Source organism: Littorina saxatilis, linkage group LG17, assembly GCF_037325665.1.
Source record: "Littorina saxatilis isolate snail1 linkage group LG17, US_GU_Lsax_2.0, whole genome shotgun sequence".
In the NCBI taxonomy this organism is placed as follows: domain Eukaryota; kingdom Metazoa; phylum Mollusca; class Gastropoda; order Littorinimorpha; family Littorinidae; genus Littorina; species Littorina saxatilis.
In genome coordinates, this window is record NC_090261.1 from 212,720 (window position 1) to 232,500 (window position 19,781).

At 42.8% G+C, this 19,781-nt stretch overlaps 1 protein-coding gene across 8 annotated transcripts in view; it reads right to left on the minus strand.

Moving 5' to 3' along the window:
• Positions 1 to 19,781, minus strand: part of LOC138953643 (cytoplasmic dynein 1 heavy chain 1-like) — a 213,050-nt gene that overhangs the window by 54,161 nt on the left and 139,108 nt on the right. For all 8 annotated transcript variants that reach the window (XR_011451579.1, XM_070325522.1, XM_070325520.1 and 5 more), the window contains 8 exons: positions 18,326 to 18,386; positions 17,150 to 17,237; positions 15,635 to 15,800; positions 12,601 to 12,732; positions 10,736 to 10,830; positions 9,904 to 10,006; positions 9,415 to 9,486; positions 2,754 to 2,829 (listed from right to left, as the gene is read on the minus strand). Coding sequence is in view for 7 of the 8 variants with exons in the window: in XM_070325522.1 (XP_070181623.1) it covers positions 2,754 to 2,829; positions 9,415 to 9,486; positions 9,904 to 10,006; positions 10,736 to 10,830; positions 12,601 to 12,732; positions 15,635 to 15,800; positions 17,150 to 17,237; positions 18,326 to 18,386 (793 nt within the window). In the remaining variant the exon portion in view is untranslated. The remainder of the gene's footprint in view (positions 1 to 2,753; positions 2,830 to 9,414; positions 9,487 to 9,903; positions 10,007 to 10,735; positions 10,831 to 12,600; positions 12,733 to 15,634; positions 15,801 to 17,149; positions 17,238 to 18,325; positions 18,387 to 19,781) is intronic.

Sequence of the window (19,781 nt, forward strand, 5' to 3'; positions counted from 1 at the left end):
ATAATTGTTGACGTTAGACGTGTCAGAGACAATTTTCCGTTTTAATGTATCCATTTTAATGGACAATAAAGTGTTGTTATTGTTATTGTTCTTCCTCTCACTTAATGGCCCAGGTAGCAATTCTTATCAATTATTCTAATAACCAAAATTACTCTAATTCATCAATAAACAATCCTTATCAGTAACAATAAAACATGGCTGATAATGTTGATGCTTCTACTGACAGGTACACAATGGTATGGTGGACAGCACAGTGCACACAGAATAGTGAGGCACAGAATTGAGTGAGGCACAGAATAGTCAGGCACAGAATAGAGTGAGGCACAGAATAGAGTGAGGCACAGAATAGAGTGAGGCACAGAATAGAGTGAGGCAAAGAATAGTGTGAGGCACAGAATAGAGTGAGGCACAGAATAGTGAGGCACAGAATAGAGTGAGGCACAGAATAGAGTGAGGCACAGAATAGAGTGAGGCAAAGAATAGTGTGAGGCACAGAATAGTGAGGAACAGAATAGAGTGAGGCACAGAATAGTGAGGCACAGAATAGATTGAGGCACAGAATAGTGAGGCACAGAATAGAGTGAGGCACAGAATAGAGTGAGAATAGAGTGAGGCACAGAATAGAGTGAGGCACAGAATAGTGAGACACAGAATAGAGTGAGGCACAGAATAGAGTGAGGCACAGAATAGTGAGGCACAGAATAGAGCCAGGCACAGAATAGAGTGAGGCACAGAATAGTGAGGCACAGAATAGAGTAAGGCACAGAATAGTGAGGCACAAAATAGAGTGAGGCACAGAATAGTGAGGCACAGAATAGAGTGAGGCACAGAATAGAGTGAGGCACAGAATAGAGTGAGGCACAGAATAGAGTGAGGCACAGAATAGAGTGAGGCACAGAATAGTGAGGCACAGAATAGAGTGAGGCACAGAATAGAGTGAGGCACAGAATAGAGTGAGGCACAGAATAGAGTGAGGCACAGAATAGTGTGAGGCACAGAATAGAGTGAGGCACAGAATAGCGAGGCACAGAATAGAGTGAGGCACAGAATAGTGAGGCACAGAATAGAGTCAGGCACAGAATAGAGTGAGGCACAGAATAGTGAGGCACAGAATAGAGTGAGGCACAGAATAGTGAGGCACAGAATAGAGTCAGGCACGGAATAGTGAGGCACAGAATAGAGTGACAGAATAGAGTGAGGCACAGAATAGAGTGAGGCACAGAATAGTGAGGCACAGAATAGAGTGAGGCACAGAATAGTCAGGCACAGAATAGTGTGAGGCACAGAATAGAGTGAGGCACAGAATTGAGTGAGGCACAGAATAGAGTGAGACACAGAATAGAGTGAGGCACAGAATAGTGAGGCACAGAATAGAGTGAGGCACAGAATAGAGTGAGGCACAGAATAGAGTGAGGCACAGAATAGAGTGAGGCACAGAATAGAGTGAGGCACAGAATAGTGAGGCACGGAATAGTGTGAGGCACAGAATAGTCAGGCACAGAATAGTGTGAGGCACAGAATAGTGGTGTGTGCACTGCCAGGTATATATGAACAGCATAGATAGAGAAGAGTGGTGTGTGTACTGACAGGTATATGATATGAACAGCACAGAGGATAGAGAAGAGTGGTGTGTGTACTGACAGGTATATATGAACAGCACAGAGGATAGAGAAGAGTGGTGTGTGTACTGCCAGGTATATGATATGAACAGCACAGAGGATAGAAAACAGTGGTGTGTGTACTGCCAGGTATATGATATGAACAGCACAGAGGATAGAGAACAGTGGTGTGTGTACTGACAGGTATATGATATGAACAGCACAGAGGATAGAGAAGAGTGGTGTGTGTACTGACAGGTATATGATATGAACAGCACAGAGGATAGAGAACAGTGGTGTGTGTACTGACAGGTATATGATATGAACAGCACAGAGGATAAAGAAGAATGGTGTGTGTACTGACAGGTATATGATATGAACAGCACAGATAGAGAAGAGTGGTGTGTGTACTGACAGGTATATGATATGAACAGCACAGAGGATAGAGAAGAGTGGTGTGTGTACTGACAGGTATATGATATGAACAGCACAGAGGATAGAGAAGAGTGGTGTGTGTACTGACAGGTATATGATATGAACAGCACAGAGGATAGAGAAGAATGGTGTGTGTACTGACAGGTATATGATATGAACAGCACAGAGGATAGAGAACAGTGGTGTGTGTACTGACATGTATATGATATGAACAGCACAGAGGATAGAGAAGAATGGTGTGTGTACTGACAGGTATATGATATGAACAGCACAGAGGATAGAGAAGAGTGGTGTGTGTACTGACAGGTATATGATATGAACAGCACAGAGGATAGAGAACAGTGGTGTGTGTACTGACAGGTATATGATATGAACAGCACAGAGGATAGAGAAGAATGGTGTGTGTACTGACAGGTATATGATATGAACAGCACAGAGGATAGAGAAGAGTGGTGTGTGTACTGACAGGTATATGATATGAACAGCACAGAGGATAGAGAATAGTGGTGTGTGTACTGCCAGGTATATGATATGAACAGCACAGAGGATAGAGAAGAGTGGTGTGTGTACTGACAGGTATATGATATGAACAGCACAGAGGATAGAGAAGAGTGGTGTGTGTACTGACAGGTATATGATATGAACAGCACAGAGGATAGAGAACAGTGGTGTGTGTACTGACAGGTATACAATAATATAAACAGTGGTGTGTGTACTGACTTTGAACCTTCTCATCTAGCCACAGCGGGGGCATGTCCACCTCAGGCTTGGCACTGTCCAGCCACGCCGGGAACTCCTGCACACACCGGAAACGTAGCTTTTACACTCGATGAACATGGCTTTTACACACCATGAACAAAGCTTTTACACACCATGAACAAAGCTATTACACTCCACAAAAGTGGCTTTTAAACACCATGTACATGGCTTTTACACTCCATGAATGCTGCTTTTACACACCATGAACAAGGCTTTTACACACCAAGAACATGGCTTTTACACACCATGAACAAAGCTTTTACACACCAAGAACATGGCTTTTACACACCATAAACAGAGCTTTTACACACCATGAACAGTGCTTTTACACACCATGAACAAGGCTTTTACACACCATTGTCAAGGCTTTAACACACCATGAACAAAGCTTTTACACACCATGAACAAAGCTTTTACACACCATGAACGCTGCTTTTACACACCATGAACGCTGCTTTTACACATCATGAACAAAGCTTTTACACACCATGAACAAAGCTTTTACACACCATGAACAAAGCTTTTACACACCATGAACAAAGCTTTTACACACCATGAACGTGGCTTTTACACATCAAGAACATGGCTTTTACACACCATGAACAAAGCTTGTACATCATGAACGCTGCTTTTACACACCATGAACAAGGCTTTTACACACCATGAACGTGGCTTTTACACACCACGAACGTGGCTTTTACACACCATGAACGTGGCTTTTACACACCAAGAACATGGCTTTTACAGACCATGAACAACGCGTGTACATCATGAACTCTGCTTTTACACACCATGAACAAGGCTTTTACACACCATGAACGTGGCTTTTACACACCATGAACAAGGCTTTTACACACCATGCACAAGGCTTTTACACACCATGCACAAGGCTTTTACACACCATCAACATGGCGTTTACACACTATCAACGTGGCTTGTACACACCATCAACGTGACTATCATCAACATGGCTCTTATATGTACAGTATGCATATACGGAACAACCACCGGATTTTACAGCCCGCATAACCTGTGCAGTACAGGGGCCATGATCATGGAGGCAAGTACATTACTTGTTTGAAAAAGGGCATTTCCTTTCAAGTTTTCTCACATCCCTCTGATGGATACAAACAGATCAAAGAGAAGAAGGACTGAACTACTTAACCTTTAGCACTCCAGTTTCCAGCCAGCATTACTTCCCCTGTAGCCACATTATTTTGCTTACCTAGCGTAAGAATAACACCCACTAACTTTCAACACTTACAACTTCTTTGAAAATGCACTAATAAGCATGAAACGTTGTGGTTGTCATGGGGTTATATTTAACATTGAAATAGTTTTGTTTGCAAGCATCATTTATTTTCTTAGCATAAATACAAATACAAAACAAGTCGCGTAAGGCGAAAATACAACATTTAGTCAAGTAGCTGTCGAACTCACAGAATGAAAGGGAACGCAATGCAATTTTTCAGCAAGACCGTACTATACTCGTAGCATCGTCAGTCCACCGCTCATGGCAAAGGCAGTGAAATTGACAAGAAGAGCGGGGTAGTACTTGCGCTGAGAAGGATAGCACGCTTTTCTGTACCTCTCTTCGTTTTAACTTTCTGAGCGTGTTTTTAATCCAAACATATCATATCTATATGTTTTTGGAATCAGGAACCGACAAGGAATAAGATGAAAGTGTTTTTAAATTGATTTGGACAATTTAATTTTGATAATAATTTTTATATATTTAATTTTCAGAGATTGTTTTTAATCCGAATATAACATATTTATATGTTTTTGGAATCAGCAAATGATGGAGAATAAGATAAACGTAAATTTGGATCGTTTTATAAATTTTTTTTTTTTTTTTTTACAATTTTCAGATTTTTAATGACCAAAGTCATTAATTAATTTTTAAGCCACTAAGCTGAAATGCAATACCGAAGTCCGGGCTTCGTCGAAGATTACTTGACCAAAATTTCAACCAATTTGGTTGAAAAATGAGGGCGTGACAGTGCCGCCTCAACTTTCACGAAAAGCCGGATATGACGTCATCAAAGACATTTATCAAAAAAATGAAAAAAACGTTCGGGGATTTCATACCCAGGAACTCTCATGTCAAATTTCATAAAGATCGGTCCAGTAGTTTAGTCTGAATCGCTCTACACACACACACACACGCACACACGCACATACACCACGACCCTCGTTTCGATTCCCCCTCGATGTTAAAATATTTAGTCAAAACTTGACTAAATATAACAAGTCGCGTAAGGCGAAAATACAATATTTAGTCAAGTAGCTGTCGAACTCACAGAATGAAACTGAACGCAATGCCATTTTTCAGCAAGACCGTATACTCGTAGCATCGTCAGTCCACCGCTCATGGCAAGAAGAGCGGGGTAGTAGTTGCGCTAAGAAGGATAGCACGCTTTTCTGTGCCTCTCTTTGTTTTAACTTTCTGAGCGTGTTTTTAATCCAAACATATCATATCTATATGTTTTTGGAATCAGGAACCGACAAGGAATAAGATGAAAGTGTTTTTAAATTGATTTGGACTATTTAATTTTGATAATAATTTTTATATATTTAATTTTCAGAGCTTGTTTTTAATCCGAATATAACATATTTATATGTTTTTGGAATCAGCAAATGATGGAGAATAAGATAAACGTAAATTTGGATCGTTTTATAAATTTTTATTTTTTTTTACAATTTTCAGATTTTTAATGACCAAAGTCATTAATTAATTTTTAAGCCACCAAGCTGAAATGCAATACCGAACCCCGGGCTTCGTCGAAGATTACTTGACCAAAATTTCAACCAATTTGGTTGAAAAATGAGGGCGTGACAGTGCCGCCTCAACTTTCACGAAAAGCCGGATATGACGTCATCAAAGACATTTATCAAAAAAATGAAAAAAACGTTCGGGGATTTCATACCCAGGAACTCTCATGTCAAATTTCATAAAGATCGGTCCAGTAGTTTAGTCTGAATCGCTCTACACACACACACAGACACACACACAGACACACGCACATACACCACGACCCTCGTTTCGATTCCCCCTCGATGTTAAAATATTTAGTCAAAACTTGACTAAATATAAAAAGGGGTTGTGTTGGCTAGTCCTTGGAATTTTGTGAAACTAACCCGTCTATGTCTGGTGAAACTCCTTTGATCAGGTAATCATGTTGACCATCCAACTTCCTGATCCTGGTATCTAAATAAATATATTTGTGGACCAGTGCATGTCATGGGACGATCTTTTTAATAGTTCGGTTAGCAACAACAAGCAGAGAAAAGCTTTGATCTGTACTAGATCCACAGGTCGCCATTTCCGAACACGCAAACTTTTTACGTCTTGTCATTGGCTTGCTTTGCGCTGAATTTGAGTCAGTTTCTACGCAGTGTTTCTTCGACAAGCAAGTCAAGCATTTGCTACGCAGTCAGATTATCGGTAATGTTTGCTGGTCCTGTCATTTCACTAAACTGGACCAGCCACTGTTTGTATCCATCTGCACTTTCGTAAATTCCGTTTCGTAACCGTCACTGTCACTTGACGAACTGTCATTTTTTTCACCACGATACACAGTTCATTGCGAAGATCTTCCTCAGTAATTCGTTCCAATTCAGCATACGATTTGTTGTCAAGAAACAACTCAAAAGAAAGTTTCAAACTCATCATCCTCCATCTTGCTTGTCGAAGCGCTAAAGTACTTTATCGATGCAAAAACAAAAGCAGAAAACTTCGACGAAACCGACTCAAATGCAGCGCAGACGACACGACAAGATAACGGAAGGAAGTGAGCCTCGCTTTGGCTCAAGTGTCGTTAAAAATACCGTTATTCTCGTATGCAAATACGAACAAGAAGTTGGTCATACGTACAAGCCTTGTGCTGGCGACGCAATTCGCCGCTGGCTGGCAAAGGGGGGGCGGGGGGGGAAATGGCTGGGCGACGAAAATTGCCGCTGGCGTGCTAAAGGTTAAGGCATTACTGTGATGGATACAGACAGATCAAAGAGAAGGACTGAACTACTCAAGGCATTACTCTGATGGCTACAGACAGATCAAAGAGAAGAAGGACTGAACTACTCAAGGCATTACTGTGATGGCTACAGACAGATCAAAGAGAAGAAGGACTGAACTACTCAAGGCATTACTCTGATGGCTACAGACAGATCAAAGAGAAGAAGGACTGAACTACTCAAGGCATTACTCTGATGGCTACAGACAGATCAAAGAGGAGAAGGACTGAACTACTCAAGGCATTACTCTGATGGCTACAGACAGATCAAAGAGGAGAAGGACTGAACTACTCAAGGCATTACTCTGATGGCTACAGACAGATCAAAGAGAAGGACTGAACTACTCAAGGCATTACTCTGATGGCTACAGACAGATCAAAGAGAAGAAGGACTGAACTACTCAAGGCATTACTGTGATGGCTACAGACAGATCAAAGAGAAGAAGGACTGAACTACTCAAGGCATTACTCTGATGGCTACAGACAGATCAAAGAGAAGGACTGAACTACTCAAGGCATTACTCTGATGGCTACAGACAGATCAAAGAGAAGAAGGACTGAACTACTCAAGGCATTACTCTGATGGCTACAGACAGATCAAAGAGAAGGACTGAACTACTCAAGGCATTACTGTGATGGCTACAGACAGATCAAAGAGAAGAAGGACTGAACTACTCAAGGCATTACTCTGATGGCTACAGACAGATCAAAGAGAAGAAGGACTGAACTACTCAAGGCATTACTCTGATGGCTACAGACAGATCAAAGAGAAGAAGGACTGAACTACTCAAGGCATTACTCTGATGGCTACAGACAGATCAAAGAGGAGAAGGACTGAACTACTCAAGGCATTACTCTGATGGCTACAGACAGATCAAAGAGAAGAAGGACTGAACTACTCAAGGCATTACTCTGATGGCTACAGACAGATCAAAGAGAAGGACTGAACTACTCAAGGCATTACTCTGATGGCTACAGACAGATCAAAGAGAAGAAGGACTGAACTACTCAAGGCATTACTCTGATGGATACAGACAGATCAAAGAGAAGAAGGACTGAACTACTCAAGGCATTACTCTGATGGCTACAGACAGATCAAAGAGAAGAAGGACTGAACTACTCAAGGCATTACTCTGATGGCTACAGACAGATCAAAGAGAAGGACTGAACTACTCAAGGCATTACTCTGATGGCTACAGACAGATCAAAGAGAAGGACTGAACTACTCAAGGCATTACTCTGATGGATACAGACAGATCAAAGAGAAGGACTGAACTACTCAAGGCATTACTCTGATGGATACAGACAGATCAAAGAGAAGAAGGACTGAACTACTCAAGGCATTACTCTGATGGCTACAGACAGATCAAAGAGAAGAAGGACTGAACTACTCAAGGCATTACTCTGATGGCTACAGACAGATCAAAGAGAAGGACTGAACTACTCAAGGCATTACTCTGATGGCTACAGACAGATCAAAGAGAAGGACTGAACTACTCAAGGCATTACTCTGATGGCTACAGACAGATCAAAGAGAAGAAGGACTGAACTACTCAAGGCATTACTGTGATGGCTACAGACAAATCAAAGAGAAGACTGAACTACTCAAGGCATTACTCTGATGGCTACAGACAGATCAAAGAGAAGGACTGAACTACTCAAGGCATTACTCTGATGGCTACAGACAGATCAAAGAGAAGAAGGACTGACCTACTCAAGGCATTACTCTGATGGCTACAGACAGATCAAAGAGAAGAAGGACTGAACTACTCAAGGCATTACTCTGATGGCTACAGACAGATCAAAGAGAAGAAGGACTGAACTACTCAAGGCATTACTCTGATGGATACAGACAGATCAAAGAGAAGAAGGACTGAACTACTCAAGGCATTACTCTGATGGCTACAGACAGATCAAAGAGAAGAAGGACTGAACTACTCAAGGCATTACTCTGATGGATACAGACAGATCAAAGAGAAGGACTGAACTACTCAAGGCATTACTCTGATGGCTACAGACAGATCAAAGAGAAGAAGGACTGAACTACTCAAGGCATTACTCTGATGGATACAGACAGATCAAAGAGAAGAAGGACTGAACTACTCAAGGCATTACTCTGATGGCTACAGACAGATCAAAGAGAAGAAGGACTGAACTACTCAAGGCATTACTCTGATGGCTACAGACAGATCAAAGAGAAGGACTGAACTACTCAAGGCATTACTCTGATGGCTACAGACAGATCAAAGAGAAGGACTGAACTACTCAAGGCATTACTCTGATGGATACAGACAGATCAAAGAGAAGGACTGAACTACTCAAGGCATTACTCTGATGGATACAGACAGATCAAAGAGAAGAAGGACTGAACTACTCAAGGCATTACTCTGATGGCTACAGACAGATCAAAGAGAAGAAGGACTGAACTACTCAAGGCATTACTCTGATGGCTACAGACAGATCAAAGAGAAGGACTGAACTACTCAAGGCATTACTCTGATGGCTACAGACAGATCAAAGAGAAGAAGGACTGAACTACTCAAGGCATTACTCTGATGGATACAGACAGATCAAAGAGAAGAAGGCCACAGGACTAAACAACTTACGGCTCTGCTCTGGATTTCCTTGAGGATGTTCTTGAAGGCAGGCAGCTTGCTCAGGCGCAACACAAAGGCATTCTGCACACACCAACAGGGAACCATGTCAGACAGGGGTACGTAGACAGGGGTACGTAGACAGGGGTACGTAGACAGGGGTACGTAGACAGGGGTACGTAGACAGGGGTACATAGACAGGGGTATATAGACAGGGGTACATAGACACAGGAACAGCATGGCTGCAAAGCTATCCATTGATACGATGACAGTCCTCTGGCAGGCAGCTGTCTCACTCACTCCATTCACCACAGTAACAAGCAGGGAAGTGACACTGGTACATGCCATCAAGGACAAGCTTCAAAATAGTTGAATGGACACACAGACAGACAGACCCACAGACAGACAAACACACAGACAGACTGATGGACAGACAAACCGATCCACAGACAGAAAGACAGACCCACAGACAGACAAACAGACGGACAAACACACACAGACCTGTTGCCGAGTGAGGCCTGGGATGGTTGTGGCCAACTTTTCCAGCAGCAGTCCCTCCTGACTTCGCAGGAAGTGGTTGAACTCAGCGTCATAGGTCCCCTCACTGCACACAACACACACCTTCCTGTACCTGCATCTTGTTTTCATCAAGTGATTCAACTCTGCTTCCACGATCACCTGATGCAATCTCGCCACAATCAAACTTCACAGACATACAGTCACAACACTTCTTTACCTTACATCATCAATCAATCAAACAATATGAGGCTTATATCGCGCGTATTCTGTGGGTACAGTTCTAAGCGCAGGGATTTATTTTTTTAAATTTTTTAATTTTTATTTTATGAAATTTATATCGCGCACATATTCAAGGCGCAGGGATTTATTTATGCCGTGTGAGATGGAATTTTTTTTTACACAATACATCACGCATTCACATCGGCCAGCAGATCGCAGCCATTTCGGCGCATATCCTACTTTTCACGGCCTATTATTCCAAGTCACACGGGTATTTTGGTGGACATTTTTATCTATGCCTATACAATTTTGCCAGGAAAGACCCTTTTGTCAATCGTGGGATCTTTAACGTGCACACCCCAATGTAGTGCACACGAAGGGACCTCGGTTTTTCGTCTCATCCGAAAGACTAGCACTAGAACCCACCACCTAGGTTAGGAAAGGGGGGAGAAAATTGCTAACGCCCTGACCCAGGGTCGAACTCGCAACCTCTCGCTTCCGAGCGCAAGTGCGTTACCACTCGGCCACCCAGTCCTCATACGTACATCATCACACGCTGCTCACACAAAGCTATCACTCAGTCAGGTGAGCTTACCTGGCCATACTCTCCAGGTGAATGCGACACAGCTGGATGGCAAACGTGATACGATCCTGGTACAGCATGCCTCGCCCAACGCGCGAGTAAGTTTCCTGTCAACACACACATCACATTGATCATCACGAACACTCTGCTCACATCCACCCAGTTTCCTGTCAACACACACATCACATCGATCATCACGAACACTCTGCTCACATCCACCCAGTTTCCTGTCAACACACACATCACATCGATCATCACGAACACTCTGCTCACATCCACCCAGTTTCCTGTCAACACACACATCACATCGATCATCACGAACACTCTGCTCACAACCACCCAGTTTCCTGTCAACACACACATCACATCGATCATCACGAACACTCTGCTCACATCCACCCAGTTTCCTGTCAACACACACATCACATCGATCATCACGAACACTCTGCTCACATCCACCCAGTTTCCTGTCAACACACACATCACATCGATCATCACGAACACTCTGCTCACATCCACCCATTTTACACAGCATCAACTACTCAACGCAATCAAAACATATGCCAATACTAGTTACCCCCGAGTCACTCAGTATATTTGCCGATGATAAAATGAGCCATTGCAGCACAAAGTGCCACGATCTTTGTGTGAGAACACAGAACTAAGTAACTTTACACACAAATTGACACATTTTCTTCAGCTCTCAGACTGTGTCAGCTGGAAGAGGGTTGACATGATGATGACGCAGTGAAGACAGTCCACACCCAATAACAATGACATCAAGACAGTCCACACCCAATAACAATGGTTTAGCCCAGTGACATCAAGACAGTCCACACCCAATAACAATGACATCAAGACAGTCCACACCCAATAACAATGGTTTAGCCCAGTGTGATGACGCAGTGACATCAAGACAGTCCACACCCAATAACAATGGTTTAGCCCAGTGACATCAAGACAGTCCACACCCAATAACAATGGTTTAGCCCAGTGACATCAAGACAGTCCACACCCAATAACAGTGACATCAAGACAGTCGACACCCAATAACAATGGTTTAGCCCAGTGACATCAAGACAGTCCACACCCAATAACAATGGTTTAGCCCAGTGACATCAAGACAGTCCACACCCAATAACAATGACATCAAGACAGTCCACACCCAATAACAATGGTTTAGCCCAGTGACATCAAGACAGTCCACACCCAATAACAATGGTTTAGCCCAGTGACATCAAGACAGTCCACACCCAATAACAATGGTTTAGCCCAGTGACATCAAGACACTGTGTACTCACAGTAAAGAGACTGGACACGATGACAGACAGACAGACAGACAGACAGACAGACAGACAGACAGACAGAGAGGTGATAGAGCAAGGTGACATGAACCAGACACTGTGTACTGACAGTAAAGAGACTGGACACAATGACAGACAGACAGACAGACAGACAGACAGACAGACAGACAGAGGTGATAGAGCAAGGTGACATGAACCAGACACTGTGTACTCACAGTAAAAAGACTGGACACGATGACAGACAGACAGACAGACAGACAGACAGAGAGAGGTGATAGAGCAAGGTAACATGGAGCAGACACTGTGTACTCACAGTAAAAAGACTGGACACGATGACAGACAGTCAGTCAGACAGACAGACAGACAGACAGACAGACAGACAGAGAGAGGTGATAGAGCAAGGTGACATGAACCAGACACTGTGTACTCACAGTAAAGAGACTGGACACGATGACAGACAGACAGACAGACAGACAGACAGACAGACAGACAGACAGACAGACAGACAGACAGACAGACAGACAGACAGAGGTGATAGAGCAAGGTGACATGAACCAGACACTGTGTACTCACAGTAAAGAGACTGGACACAATGACAGACAGACGTGCAGCATATTCCTTGAGGGCGGCCAGGCGCTGGCTCTTGAGGGCGGCGTGGAAAATGTCCAGGAAGAAGTGCAGGGAGTACTGGTAGAGAAAGTGAACCTGGCAACACAACACAGCCTTCAGTCACAGTGCAACGGGAAAGCTATCATCAACTATAACACTTGATGTGTTATGTCACTGTAACACATACATATGCAACTACATGCACAAACATTCATACAGTAACTAATGAATATATTATATACAAAGAGAAAATGGGATTTGCTTTAATCTTCCTGGCAAGATGACGAACGAGTAAGTTTAAATATCATGCATTTACAATATTGTCCGCCACATTTCTCGTTTGTTTCTAAGAGCACATTTATAAGTTTATGTCGTTGTGCTCTCTTAATTATAACATTCAATTACGGCTTTGTATTTATGCAACTGAATAAAAAAAAACTGTTTAAAAAAAAACTCTTCCTTATAAGAAGCATTTTTGATGATGAAAATATCCTGGAATGGCAGCAATACTGTAAGATGTTTGATGGCTTGTTGACACTATAAGATGTTTGATGGCTTGTTGACAGACCAGCTTGTCAGTCCCAGGGGAGCATATCGTCTTCTCTTTCATCTTTATCGACCGAGGCCGGTGTAAAGAAGATGCTAAGTGAGAGGCACCCACTGCTAGGAAACTCAACCAGTGTCTCGGTGGGAAACTACATGAGCCAGGGGAGAAGTATAAAAGTGTAGCCATGTTACATGTTGCAGGGCCTCCGGGGTGGAATAGATGCTGGAGCAGCTCTGTGCGAGGGGCACCTACTGCTGGGACACTCTAACAGTGTCTATGATTGGACACTCTAACAGTGTCTATGATTGGACACTCTAACAGTGTCTATGATTGGACTCTATAACAGTGTCTATGATTGGACACTAACATTGTCTATGATTGGACACTCTAACAGTGTCTATGATTGGACACTCTAATAGTGTCTATGATTGGACACTCTAACAGTGTCTATGATTGGACACTCTAAAGGTGTCTATGATGGGACACTCTCTAACAGTGTCTATGATTGAACACTCTAACAGTGTCTATGATTGGACACTCTAACAGTGTCAATGATGGGACACTCTAACAGTGTCTATGATTGGACACTGTGTCTATGATTGGACACTCTAACAGTGTCTATGATTGGACACTCTAACAGTGTCTACACTCTAACAGTGTCTATGATTGGACACTCTAACAGTGTCTATGATTGGACACTCTAACAGTGTCTATGATTGGACACTCTAACAGTGTCTATGATTGGACACTCTAACAGTGTCTATGATTGGACACTCTAACAGTGTCTATGATTGGACACTCTAACAGTGTCGATGATTGGACACTCTAACATTGTCTATGATTGGACACTCTAACAGTGTCTATGATTGAACACTAACAGTGTCTATGATTGGACACTCTAACAGTGTCTACACTCTAACAGTGTCTATGATGGGACACTCTAACAGTGTCTATGATGGGACACTCTAACAGTGTCTATGATGGGACACTAACATTGTCTATGATGGGACACTCTCTAACAGTGTCTATGATTGAACACTCTAACAGTGTCTATGATTGGACACTCTAACAGTGTCTATGATTGGACACTCTAACAGTGTCGATGATTGGACACTCTAACATTGTCTATGATTGGACACTCTAACATTGTCTATGATTGGACACTCTAATAGTGTCTATGATTGAACACTCTAACAGTGTCTATGATTGGACACTCTAACAGTGTCTATGATGGGACACTCTAACAGTGTCTATGATTGGACACTGTGTCTATGATTGGACACTCTAACAGTGTCTATGATTGGACACTCTAATAGTGTCTATGATTGGACACTCTAACAGTGTCTATGATTGGACACTCTAACAGTGTCAATGATTGGACACTAACAGTGTCTATGATTGGACACTGTGTCTATGATTGGACACTCTAACAGTGTCTATGATTGGACACTCTAATAGTGTCTATGATTGAACACTCTAACAGTGTCTATGATTGGACACTCTAACAGTGTCTATGATTGGACACTCTAACAGTGTCTACACTCTAACAGTGTCTATGATGGGACACTCTAACAGTGTCTATGATTGGACACTCTAACAGTGTCTATGATTGGACACACATTGTCTATGATTGGACACTCTAACAGTGTCTATGATTGAACACTCTAACATTGTCTATGATTGGACACTCTATAACAGTGTCTATGATTGGACACTCTAACATTGTCTATGATTGGACACTATAACAGACTTTTTGGTTGCCTTCGGGTGACATTACGGATATTATGTATTAGAATTGTTTTAATCTAAAAATGTGGAATGATTAACTTGTGGGGTCCTGATTTGGCCTATTATGGTCCGCTGGACCCGAAAAGCAATAGCTAGCTAACTAACTAACTAACGAACACTCTAACAGTGTCTATGATGGGACACTCTAACAGTGTCTATGATTGGACACTCTAACATTGTCTATGATTGAACACTCTAACAGTGTCTATGATTGGACACTCTATAACAGTGTCTATGATTGAACACTCTAACATTGTCTATGATGGGACACTCTAACAGTGTCTTTGATTGGACACTCTAACATTGTCTATGATTGGACACTCTAACAGTGTCTATGATTGGACACTCTATAACAGTGTGTATGATTGGACACTCTAACATTGTCTATGATGGACACTCTAACAGTGTCTTTGATTGGACACTCTAACATTGTCTATGATTGAACACTCTAACAGTGTCTATGATTGGACTCTATAACAGTGTCTATGATTGGACACTAACATTGTCTATGATTGGACACTCTAACAGTGTCTATGATTGGACACTTTAACAGTGTCTATGATTGGACACTCTATAACAGTGTCTATGATTGGACACTAACATTGTCTATGATTGGACACTCTAACAGTGTCTATGATTGTGTAAGAAGTGTAGCCACGTTACATGTTGCAGGGCCTCCAGGGTGAAGTAGATGCTGGAGCAGCTCTGTGCGAGGGGCACGTACTGCTGGGACACCGTCTCCACCTCCGCCATCACCACGTCCGTTTCCTCCACCTTCTTGGCCACCTCCGCTGCCTCGTGCTTCAGTGTCTCCAGGTGACTCAGGATGCTGCACACACACACACCTGGCTCTTTACACACACCTGGCTCTTTACACCCACACGTGGTTCTTAACACACAGCTGGCTCTTAACACACACGTGGTTCTTAACACACACCTGGCTCTTAACACACACCTGGCTCTTTACACACACCTGGCTCTTTACACACACACGTGGTTCTTAACACACAGCTGGCTCTTTACACCCACACGTGGTTCTTAACACACACCTGGCTCTGTACAATACCAATACACCTGTCTCATTACACACACACCTGGCTCTTTACTCACCTCTGGCTCTTTACAATATTAATACACCTGTCTCTTTACACACACACCTGGCATTTTACACCATACTTGGCTCTTTACACAATCACACACCTGTCTCTTTACACACACACCAGTCTCTACAAACACACACACACACACACACCTGTCTCATTACACACACACCAGTCTCTACAAACACACACACACACACACCTGTCTCTTTACACACACACCTGGCATTTTACACCATACTTGGCTCTTTACACAATCACATACCTGTCTCTTTACACACACACCAGTCTCTACAAACACACACACACACCTGTCTCTTCACACACACACCAGTCTCTACAAACACACACACACACACACCTGTCTCTTTACACACACACCTGTCTCTACAAACACACACACACCTGTCTCATTACACACACACCAGTCTCTACAAACACACACACACACCTGTCTCTTCACACACACACCAGTCTCTACAAACACACACACACACCTGTCTCTTCACACACACACCAGTCTCTACAAACACACACACACACCTGTCTCATTACACACACACCAGTCTCTACAAACACACACACACACACCTGTCTCTTCACACACACACCAGTCTCTACAAACACACACACACACACCTGTCTCTTCACACACACACCAGTCTCTACAAACACACACACACACACACCTGTCTCATTACACACACTGTCTCTACAAACACACACACCTGTCTCATTACACACACACCAGTCTCTACAAACACAAACACACACACCAGTCTCTACAAACACACACACACACACCTGTCTCATTACACACACACACCTGTCTCTTTACACACACACCTGTTTCTTTACATATATACACCTGGCTCTTTACATACGTCCCGGATGATTACAGAGATGTGCTACAGTAAATAATGCGACAGGTGACAGTACAGGAAGGGGGGATAGAGCTGTTAGATGGGTTTACCTGTCATCGTCCCGGATGATTACAGAGATGTGCTACAGTAAATAATGTGACAGGTGACAGTACAGGAAGGGGGGATAGAGCTGTTAGATAGTTGGATGGGTTTACCTGTCATCGTCCAGGATGTTGCCCTTAGCATCGTTGAGAGACTGCAGCAGGGACTTCTCCAGGTGTCGCAGACGTAGCTGAAACTCACCTGTAAACAACAGTCAGTACGGTCAAGGTCACACAACATATAAAGAACAGTCAGTACGGTCAAGGTCACACAACATGTAGACAACATGATGGTACAGCCAAGGTCACACAACATGTAGGCAACATGATGGTACAGCCAAGGTCACACAACATGTAGACAACATGATGGTACAGCCAAGGTCACACATGTAGACAACATGATGGTACAGCCAAGGTCACACAACATGTAGGCAACATGATGGTACAGCCAAGGTCACACAACATGTAGACAACATGATGGTACAGCCAAGGTCACACAACATGTAGACAACATGATGGTACAGCCAAGGTCACACATTATGTAGACAACATCACCTTACACTACACAATGCATGCCAGCAAACAACGCATGCCAGCAATGCCTTTTTCAAAAGTAAGCTCAATGCTTCCATCAAAACGTTAAACAAGTTTCATTTCTAAATCTGTTGTTTTTTTAAAGCTTTAATGTGTGCATTGTGTGTGATTGTGTGCCAGAGAGCGACCAGTCAACACAAGGCATACAGGTGTGTGGAGTGAGGAAGGCAAGGAGCGTAACGTTGAAACTTTAATGTGTGTATTGTGTGTATTGTGTGCCAGAGAGCGACCAGTCAACACAAGGCATACAGGTGTGTGGAGTGAGGAAGGCAAGGAGCGTAACGTTGAAACTTTAATGTGTGTATTGTGTGTATTGTGTGCCAGAGAGCGACCAGTCAACACAAGGAGCGTAACGTTAAAACTTTAATGTGTGCATTGTGTGTGATTGTGTGCCAGAGAGCGACCAGTCAACACAAGGCATACAGGTGTGTGGAGTGAGGAAGGCAAGGAGCATAACGTTGAAACTTTAATGTGTGTATTGTGTGTATTGTGTGCCAGAGAGCGACCAGTCAACACAAGGCATACAGGTGTGTGGAGTGAGGAAGGCAAGGAGCGTAACGTTGAAACTTTAATGTGTGTATTATGTGTTACAAGAAGTATTACCTTCAAGCTTTAATGTGTGTGTTGTGTGCCAGAGGGCGACCACTTAACTCAAGGCACACAGGTGTGTGGAATGAGGAAGGCAAGGGGGGTTACCTTGAAGCTTGAGTAGATCCGACCTCTTCTCGTCAACGTCAGGACGCTCTGTTTTCAACACCTGCACACACAAACAACACACATCAACTGCCCGGTCTCTGCCTTTCATCATCATGATATAGAACTGACATATTCATTCCCGTAATTGTGCTGTATTTTGAGGCCTTCTGAGAGCACCTGTTTTACTCGCCTCATCACCACTAGAATGTTGTGTGTGACTGAAAACTTTACATTTGAACTACTCCTACTTAAACTGAAAACTTTACATTTGAACTATTCCTACTAACACTGAAAACTTTACATTTGAACTACAGGCAAATCCGGATAAGACGAAATTGAAGGGACCGAATTGTTATTGTGTCCTATCCGAAATTTCGACTTGGTCATAGTACCGTGAACTACGAAAAAAATCAAAGAGACCGCTTGAGTACCAGTCAAACAACTTGTGATAATGCATGTTTCAGCTACTAGGTACTGCCCTGCCTGCACACAGATTTCCACTCTGTTAAACTCGGTCACTGACCGGTCACTGACCCCCGTGCAGGAAATGTTTCCTCTCTCAGATATGACAGGGGAACCACCTCTCATGGCAAAAACTGGGTCATTGACCCCTGGGAAGAAGGTCGTGTCTGTAAACAAGGCCACCCAGCTATCACAATGCCTTTGATCTGGCCGCACACACAGAGCACGAAGTGTTTCCTCTCTCAGATATGACAGGTTAATTTTCTTTTCCGTGACTCTGCCATGATTGTGGATGAACGCAAGACTGAACAAAGACTGAATGAGAGGCAACCCACAATTTGAATTCTTCTTCTTCCGTATAGTAACCACGTGGTTCACCCGTGAACACACACAAACACACACTGTGAGTACCACTCGCCTCTCCTTACTCCTCGCCCCCTCCTAACTTCACTTCATACTTTATTGCGTGCCGACTGACCAGTCCGTGTGGTGTCCGTGTAGAGAATAAGGGAATAAGGTTACACAATGCGCTAGTGTGAGACGCCAAGTTTCGTGTTTCGAGTTGCTGTAGTAAATATAGAGTAAACTTTGTCTTTGGGACTGACTTTCTGTTGTGTGCTATCCGTCTTTCGACTTACGTAAGAGAAATCCCATTTCGAGCTGAGGGTACTTTGTACACATAGATAAAGAGGGATAATTCCGGACCAGAATTTCTTTGTGTGCTAAGCGAATTTTTGACTTAACCGTTTGTGAGTTAGCTGGATTTGCCTGTATTCCTACTTAGACTGAAAACTTTACATTTGAACTATTCCTACTAAAACTGAAAACTTTACATTTGAACTATTCCTACTAAAACTGAAAACTTTACATTTGAACTATTCCTACTTAAACTGAAAACTTTACATTTGAACTATTCCTACTTAAACTGAAAACTTTACATTTGAACTATTCCTACTAAAACTGAAAACTTTACATTTGAACTATTCCTACTTAA